General features: G+C 46.9%; 1 protein-coding gene across 1 annotated transcript; it reads left to right on the forward strand.

Annotated features, from left to right (window-relative positions):
- Positions 1 to 534: 534 nt before the first annotated feature.
- Positions 535 to 4558, forward strand: EDB91DRAFT_1247335 (ras GEF; the record flags this gene model as incomplete). Its single annotated transcript, XM_041322796.1, has 11 exons — positions 535 to 693; positions 752 to 2090; positions 2144 to 2804; positions 2869 to 2992; positions 3024 to 3075; positions 3127 to 3292; positions 3339 to 3492; positions 3543 to 3789; positions 3844 to 3929; positions 3979 to 4195; positions 4248 to 4558. 11 exons carry the CDS (start codon positions 535 to 537, stop codon positions 4556 to 4558), a joined length of 3516 nt encoding a protein of 1171 aa, XP_041178330.1.
- Between the last annotated feature and the right edge of the window lie 5142 nt (positions 4559 to 9700).

Raw genomic sequence — 9700 nt, forward strand, 5'->3', positions numbered from 1 at the left:
TGTTTGTGTAGTTCTGGCTGCGGTGAGTTCGTGATGGTGCTCGTCCTTTTTTAAGCGCCTGCGATCTTTTTGATAACTAATTACTGCTCGTCACGGGCTGGCTTGCACCTTCTGAGGCAGTATACAGTATATGTTCTTTGTGTACTGTCTGGACATGCTTTTTGAGAATCATTTTTACTAATACCCGAGGTCAAGGTTTTTTGTTTTCTGAATAGCTGTTGTTGTCGATGTTGATGGATCTCGCTACTCCGTTGTGCGTGTCATGTTCTACACCAATGTTAGCACCAGTCTGTAAGCAACAGGTTCTCACTGGACCCGAAGAATCCGGTCGTTGCGATGCAGTATATGCTGTGCAACTACCTTCCTGATCAAGGAACTGTTGATGGGGGTCAATAATAATGCGTCATGCACATGTATGATCATCTCGCTCATGCATGCACATCATAAGGGCAATGCAACCTATTAAAATAGATGCGAACGCCTCAACTCTCCTTCATATTATCCGTTATTGATCTTTTCAGGCATTTACTTATCATGGAGAGTCCATCTTTGCGTCTTCCCGAAGTCTCCAAAGGACTCGGCGCACGGATGAGCGTAAGGGGGCTTCCTGCAATTCCTACAACCCCACCCAAGTCGGAATCTCCCTCTTCTTCAGCTGACTTTTGGATTCCTCATCTTTCCGGGGATGGTCAGGTATATCGTTTCGTAATTTCAGTGTTCAGTTTCAGATGACAGCCCTTTTTACATATAGATTTGCTACGTCAACACTGTCACCGGGCAGCTATCTCGTGATCTACCGAACGACACGGAGGATGAAACGTTTGATTATGAACTTGCAGGGTTGACTTCATCACAATTGAGCTCTCGTGCTGGTACCGGTGCTGGGCTCGGGTTTGCTTCCTCCGGTGATCTTGACACTTTATCTGTCGCAAATGATCCTCCTCAGTCACAATCGAATCAAGCGGAGCCCACGTCATCACATCATCACCTAGATAGTGCACCGCCGTCTCTGACAGCTTCCACAACGCCACTCTCGCCTTTTCTTCTTGCAGACCTTCCACCAAGTCGCGCTTGTTCCCAGACAGACTCTTTTGTATCTCCCTCGAATCGTCATTCATACCGTGTTTCCAGTGTCCTTTCCGGTTCACAGACTGATCAATTAATAAAGAGGAATCTTACTACGCGGGAGAGCTTATCTACCGGTCATCAGAAGTCGTTTTCCACGGATCACGACGCTCGTCACTTCCCATACGCCTACCGTCCGCCGGTCGTCAGAAAGGGCTCTCGGTTAAGGGAAGCTGGCACATTATCCATGCTTCCCCAAGTCCAGGAACTTTCGCCAGAAGACCCTTGTCAACTTCTGACTGCACCACCGTCTCTGGAGGAAGTGCTTTCTCCTCGTCCACCAGAGCTCATTTCTGAATTACTACATCGATCTCAACAAGCCATTCGCTCTGTCATCACGCATCTGCAGCAGTTTGGAATCCCTCGCGTTGCAGAGGACGAAGCAATCGTCGATAGCCTCATCAATGTCGCTATCACTTCAGTTCGTGATTTACTCTACGTCTCTGGCCCCTCTTTCGGACAAATCCCAAGTCATCTTGTTCCGGAAGAATTACAAGATCAAAGGAAAACCAGCACAGCATCGCACACGCTACTTGTTCCTGCACAGCGTCGAGCTATTGCAACACTCTCCAAATTTCTGCTCTCTGCCAGAGCGATTCTGAATGATGGTCCCTGGAGTACAAGTGATAACATCAGCAACCTTGCGATCGATGCCACAGAACTTGAGCGTTCTGTTGTCGATTTCGTGTCAATCGTGCAACGTTGTCGCAGTGACGAGGTAGATCCCGATAGGGGTCCGAGACACCTGCAGGGGTACTTCTCAGCACCATACGCAGGACTTGGAAAGGCTGGGGCTGGGGCTGCTGGAGCTTGGAAAGGATTTGGTTGGGTCAGCATCGATGATAATGAGGAGGCCCCCCGGCGAAGCTTGGACAGCATAGTCTTAGACGACATCGTGGAGCTTGTACTGCAGGTGCAAGAGAAGTCGAATACGTTCGTTGAAGGCTTACGGGCTTCGGCACCTGGTGAGTATACGTCCTAGAAGTTCGTATATATCGGTTTAAAACTGCCTTCACAGCCGACGTCGTAACACCAGCTGGCTTACGAATGATGAATCAGTTGTCTTCCCTCCTCCTCTACCTTGGTGACCTGCACGTCGCTCGGCACGTCGATATCGAGCCTGTGAATCAGGAAGAACTTAATAATGGTGCTCAATATCTCCGGACCATTGAGAAAGCCAGAGTCCTCGTACGGTCATTCGAAGCCACGACTCAGGCTGTATACGACGACGGTGCGGCACTACTCACCACTACCCAGCGGATCCGTCAAGAATGCGAAGCATGGCGTGATCGGGATGAAAATTATGATGACCTCGAAGCGCTCAACTCTTCACTGGACTTCAACCTTCAGGTTCTGCGACAGACTCTCGAAAGTCTCCTCAAAATCGTACAGGAACAGACTGATATTCTCGAGCAGAGTAACAAGAGCCACGTCGAGTGGCGTATGTCACAACGAAGCCTCATTACGGCAATGTTGGTCGAGGAGGCACTTAATGGCTCGAATAACGAGCTCTACGATTCGAATAATGACGACGCAGATGATATTCTCAGGAACGTTGCAAGTATCGAGAATACCACACCTATAGGAGAAACACTGGCTCCGCCTGTACCAAGCGGAAAACCTACTTTAATACCCCCGATACCCGATATACCGTGGACAACAACTGAACTTGAAGGCAGGTTTTCTGCTGTTTTGCAACCCCCGGCATACTCTGACGGAAACCACAGATCTTCACCTGATAAGAACTCCCCCTCGTCCGGACAAGATAAGGGCGTTCTTTGGTGACGATGCGCCTTCCCACTATCTCATCACCCTCAATGCCGAAACCAAACCTTGGTATCTGAGACCGACGTACGATCCCAAAGAGGTACTAGTTGACCCTGATGGAACCATGCGAGGGGGAACTGTTGTGGGTCCTAGTTGAGCGTCTAACCGCTCATGAATATGCTGGTAAGCAAGATTCCACTAGTACATCTCGATCATTTTAACTCTCGATCATAGATCCAAAGTTCAGCAAAGCTTTCCTGATGACTTACAAGACTTTCACTACCCTCGATGAATTGTTCAGGTTGTTGGTGGAGCGTTTCTGGATACAGCCTCCAGAAGGGCTACAGTATCAGGACTTGGAAGAGTGGCGGAAGCTTAAACAACACATAATTCGTATGAGGTGAGGGACGCCGTTCGATTCAGACCTTGTGGCTGAACTATTTCAGGGTTCTCAACACAGTCAAGTCAATAGTTCAAGATGACGATGTGTTAGAGAGAGACGACACGTACATTCTTGACCGCATGATGGAATTCGTGTCCCGAGATGAAGTTATTACTCTACCAGCGGCAAAGCAGCTTTTGGTGATCATTAAACGTGCTGTGCGTCTTCGGTTAGCGTCACGATTTGCAGCAACTGACTTGTGAAATAGCAGCGAGGGCGTGATCCAAACAAAGTGACAATTAACATGGCTCTGGAACCGCCACCTCCACCAATAGTCCCTAAACGGATGGAGCTACTTGACATTGACGCCTTGGAGCTAGCAAGGCAATTGACCATCACAGAAAGCCAATTATACCAGAAGATTCGACCTTCTGAATGCCTTCTGCGATCCAAGGAATCGAAAACTGATCACCACGACAACATCGCGAACTTCATTCGCCGCAGCAACAGGGCAAGTTTTTTTTACCTTCTGCATGGTTCGCGACTAACAGATGCTCTTATATAGGTAGCCAACTGGGTTGCGTATGCCATCCTTTGCAAAGACGAACCTCGCAGACGCGCTTCCATCATGAAACACTTCATCGCTGTTGCTGATGTTTGTTTATTTCTTTAGACTTCCGTACTCTATTAACGCTTTCCTATAGCGCTGCAGGCACATCCAGAATTTTTCGACTATGTTAGCCATTGTATCTGGCCTAAACTCGTCACCCATCCATCGGCTTAAGCGTTCCTGGGAGCAAGTGGGCACCAGATACATGTCGCAGTTGGAGACATGCGAGACAACAATTAATTCTTACAAGACCTATAATGTCTATCGATCTGCTCTTGCGAAGGTTTCTCCACCTTGCGTTCCCTTCGTCGGTACGTAATTGAAGTTGCATCTGCGAACACGAGAGAAGTGATCCCCAACCAGGCGTATTTCTTACTGCACTGACACACATTCAAGATGGCAGTAAGGATTTCCTTCCAAACAACCTAGTGAACTTTCGAAAACGCCAGAAGGCTTCAGAGGTCATCCAAGATCTTCAACGCTGGCAGACTCAGCTGCACAACTTCCATCCCCTCCCATCTGTTCTTGTCTACTTGGACGAAGCACTAGGGCAGTTTGGCGACAAAGATGTCAGTGATGTCTTCTGGCAGCTGAGCTTAGAAAGGGAGCCGCGCGAAAAGGAAGAAGAGAGAGAGAAACTTGCCAGGATGCTACATGACAGTGGTTTCTTTTGAGCCAAATTACTGTCATGACTGCGCTATCCTGACGCTTCATGGGACTACTTGTTAGACATGCAACTTCCCTCCGCATTACTGTATCTTATTGGACATTGCCAACCTGAACTTACTCTATTGATAAGTTATGTCATGATTTCCTTTTATACGATGTCGTCGTGGATGGGTTATGACAGGTGGGCTGATTAAGCGCGTGCCTGTCCGCTGATCCCACACAGTAGACGCTCGTCGTGGTCGGCAACGTCCGAAGGGTTATGGGCGGTGAGGAACCCAGCCGGAGGGGATAAATGGGGCGCGTTATGGCACCTGTGTGACATAACTTGTAACCTATATAAACCATAATAGGGGAAGTCACAGTGGCATTGGCGGGGCATTTTTCGCCCTGCTGTTCAGAAAAGTCTGTTTAACTGTGAGAATATGCGAACACCTAATGTAAACACTGTAAAGGAGATTCCCTGCAAAATTTCCCCCACTACCATAATCTAGTCCAAGCCTGTTGTGCCTTTGGCACAGGAACATCAAGTAAACTAAAATGGCCTGTACAGAGTTGTACAGTATCCCAGCTCCCTAGCTTGGTCCCTACCACCTAGCTTGCTACAGTAACAGACCTTTCTATCAATCTCTGTACAGACACCCACAGACATGCCCAGTGAGCACCAAATAGCTCTCAAATAGTGCTGGTGTCATATACCAGATCTGACCACCCCAATACTGATATCCACCCCGCTTTCTGACCCTATCCACTCCATTCATCATCCTGCTCCGCCCGATCATCATTCGTATCTGCTCTGCTCGACCGCTCAACTGGTCCCCTTCCATAGCATCTCCATTCAACTGGACCCCTTTCCCCTTTTAGATATATGCTTTCCTTTTCGGTACTTAGACCATTACTTCCGGATCACCGGTAAATTCCTATTACCGCTCGATCACTGATCCGACGTGTACATATTGATATCCGCCCTGACCTATGTCTTTCCTATGTAAAGTACTTACAAATGATATCCTTGGTACATAGCTTTACTACATAGTTATCCTGGTCACTGCCTCATACATAGAAGTATATAACATATCATGTACTTAGATATTTTCCCTTAGTCTTAATATTACTTGTCTTCTCGCAGTTACCTCTTGCAGGAATTCTCAGTAGGACCTTGCCTCCTCTGGACACAAGTCTCAACTTGTTGTCACCTCCGACCCTCCGACCCTCCACTCTGACTTAGAGCCGTGCTCTAAGTCTTTCCCTTATTACCCCGCCCCTATCACCCCTTTTCCTATCCTCTACATTATCCTCCACCATCTCCACTCCTATCAATATCCCCCTGGTTTCTACCCACCCTCTGCATCGTTCCCCGCCTTCTCCGCTCCGCTCCTAGTTGGTCCGCTGCTAGCAACTCTTACTTCCCGACCCTCAAAGTGGACCTAAGCGGTCCACTCATCCTATCATCGGACAATGTCGGATCCGCTCCAAATTTGGGGCACGTACTCGGCTAAGGGCGCAGTGCAAGAGCTGAAGCCAAGCCCCGACCCCTCTGCCTCTTGAGCCAGCACGGTACCTAACAGCTGGCTTCCTTTGTCCATGTCTGTACAGACCATCATGGACCACCCAGAGAATGGGAGTTGTGCAAAAAATGCTCCCTGTACACATAATGCAGTAACATATACCCGTCTCAGACGGGCAGCTGGGCGTGACAATGTGCCAATAGAGATGGGCCACCCAGTGCAGGCCCATGGCAATAATTGTGCCGTCATAGATGAGTGGGCTGAGAGTGTAGTGTATCCGAGGCAAACGGATGGGCCAGGGGGTATATAGTATAGATGGTAGTATAGGAATGTACTATATAGGAGATTATGAATAGTAGTGAATCCGGTGTGTGATAGATGATTGGGCCGGTAAATAAGGCGCAATGGAGACGAGTGGGCCGGTATAGCAGGTGCAATGGAGATGGGTGGGCCAGTAAATAAGGTGCAATGGAGACAAGTGGGCTGGTAAATGAGGTGCAATGGAGACAAGTGGGCCAGTACATAAGGTGCAATGAAGATGAGGGGGCCAGAGAATAGGGTGCAATTGAGACAAGTGGGCCGGTATAGCAGGTGCAATGGAGATGGGTGGGCCAGTAAATAAGGTGCAATGAAGACAAGTGGGCCGGTATAGCAGGTGCAATGGAGACGGGTGGGCCAGTAAAGGAGGTGCAATGAGGACAAGTCGGCTGGCGTTATTGGGTGCAATGAAGACGAGTCAGCTGGTGATATGGGGTGCAATGAAGACGGGTGGGCCGGTATTATAGGGCGCAATGGAGATGGGTGGGCTGGTGATATGGGGTGCAATGAAGACGGGTGGGCCAGCATGATAGGGTGCAATGGAGATGGGCGGGCCGGTATTATGGGGTGCAACAACAACCAGTATTTATGTAACCGGTTTCTTGTGGTAACATAGCACTCAATCTGGTGATTCCACCAGTGGTCTGATCATGTAAAATGGTTGAGATTTGACGAAGTTAGGAGCCTTACAAGAGAAAGTCACAAAGTCAGAGGATATATGATATCTAGACCATTGTGACCGGGATTTTTCAACCGGTAGTTATGTGACCAGTTGCTTGTGGTAACATAGCACTCAGTCCGGTGATTCCACCGGTGGTCTGACCATGTAAAATGGTTAAGATTTGACAATTTTATGAGCCTTACAACAAGAGAAAGTCACAAATCCAGAGCATATGTGATATCTAGACCATTGTGACTGGTATTTTTCAACCAGTATTGATGTGACCGGTTGCTTGTGGTAACAATCCGGCGATTCCACCAGTGGTCTGATCATATAAGATGGTTAAGACTTGACAAAGTCATGAGCCCTACAAGAGAAAGTCATAAATTCAGAGGATATGTTATATCTAGACCAGTGTGTCTCCAGCTCTACCTTAGGGTAGTTTACCTCTGTTCCATTTCTACTCTGGACTTGTCCACAGCAGTCTTACTCTGGGCTTCCTTGAACCTCCGGAGTTCCACTGAACTCCCCCAGTGTCTGACCTCCAGAAACCTCTGAACTTTGTCGGACTTCCCTCCTGCCTCTTGGAAATTAAGGGCACATACTCGGGTAAGGGGAGCAGCACACAAGCTGAAGTCAAGCCCTTTGAGTTCTCCTTCCTTTGAGCACGACCTTAACATCCACAGACAAAACCTTGTGATCTTGTGTACTCACCCTCTCCTGGTGGTCCATCCTCTGGGAAAGGTTTTCCTGCAGGAACACAGCTGCAGAAAGATATGGGGACCATTCCTAGACATATTTAGAGTATGTCCACCAGGTTGGTACATCAGGATACCTACAGAATCCTTCCATACAGGCTAAAACTTCTAAGATTGCAGTTGTCGCATTTTTGGTGTTTTCCCCTACTTTACCATTGCATAAATGATCCAGACTACTCATATATTATCCTTACTACATATATACCTACTTCTCATCCCAAGGATCAGTTAGAAATATGGTATAATATTGTTATCTAAGGGAAAGGGGGTATGTGTACTGATAAGGGGCCTACATTCTCCAATGGACACAATCTAGTAATCAGATGCTTGCAATATATTCTAAGCATGGTCAATATCATGGTCTCAGATTTATCATGGTCTCAGATTTATAAAAGGATCCACTAACAGTTGAGAGCTAGGGCAGTGAAATATCTCTGAAATAGAGTGTGGGAAAGTCCAAAAGCCCAAAATATCGAAACTCACCAGTTTGGTGTATATGTAGTGGTTGGACTTTTACTTACCAATCCTAATATTTCTTCACCACACTCTTCTACAAAGACTTTACCTTCAGGGCAATGTGTATTTTAGGTTCATTATGTAGTCTACTATACATACTACTGCATTTTTAATGAAATCTTTGATCTGTATGATATATGTCAGTGACTTTCAGTGACAGGGGTAAATTGTCATATGTCAAGCCTATGTTGTTTTGCTTATCTTATATCCCAAGTGTCTGATCACCAATAACATCCTTGATAGTGTTGGAGGGTTCTTATCAGTTGTGTTTTCATGTATATATGCTATATTGTTTGATGTAGCCCTTCAGGGGGTCACCTAAGTGGCGGAATATGTTAATATATACTCCTAAATATGTTTTGACAGTGCTAGAACACTCTCCTATCAAAGGGGCAAAATGGAATCCCCTGATTGAGTGGTACATTACCACAAGCAACCGGTTGCAAAAATACTGATTACAATGGTCCAGATATAAGCTGATACAACACTGTATCCTTTGAATTTATGACTTTGTCTTGTAAGGCTCAGAACTTTGTCAAATCTTAACCATTTTACATGATCAGACTACCGGTGGAATCACCAGATTGAGTACTATATTACTGCAAGCAACCGTTCACAAAAATACCGGTCACAATGGTCTAGATATAACATCCTCTAAATCTGCAACTTTATCTTGTAAGGCTCATAACTTTGTCAGATCTTAATGATTTTGCATGGTCAGACCACTGGTGGAATCACCGGATTGAGTGCTATGTTACCACAAGCAACCGGTCACATAAATACCAGTCAAAAAATACCAGTTACAATGGTCTAGATACAATATATCATAATATCCTCTGAATGTGTGGCTTTCTCTTGTAAGGCTCATAACTTTGTCAAACCTTAACCATTTTACATGGTCAGACCACCTGTCATATACAAGATCTGAGCACCTCAAATACCACCCATGAACATCCCCACCCCTGTTCCGACCCCCTGTTTCCCCGTCCACTCCATTTCTCCTTCCCCGACAATGCACGAAGTGCATCTCAGCAGGATTAGCCCCGCTACCTCTGCCTGACCCTGTTCCACTCTTCTGACACTACCCCTATGTTCTCCGACACCATACCCCTTCCATCCGACCCTATCTGGGGTTCTGCTCCTCCACCCTATCGGTCTGCCTGATCCTACTCATACTCCCTCCGCTTTTCCGACCAGCTCGGTTCCGTTCGTCTTGTCCCACCCAACTATTAGTCCATCCAACTGCCTCACTGGTCCACTCCTAGACTAGGAACCACTCAACTGGTCCTATCTCCATTTAGTATCATAGTTCTGCTTTTTGGATCACCGGTAATCCCTATACTCAAGCGATTCTGATCCGTTGCATACATACTGTTCCCCGAGCCTTAT

The sequence above is a fragment of the Suillus paluster genome (assembly GCF_016628075.1).
Source record: "Suillus paluster strain FC165 chromosome Unknown EDB91scaffold_19, whole genome shotgun sequence".
Taxonomy (NCBI): Eukaryota; Fungi; Basidiomycota; class Agaricomycetes; order Boletales; family Suillaceae; genus Suillus; species Suillus paluster.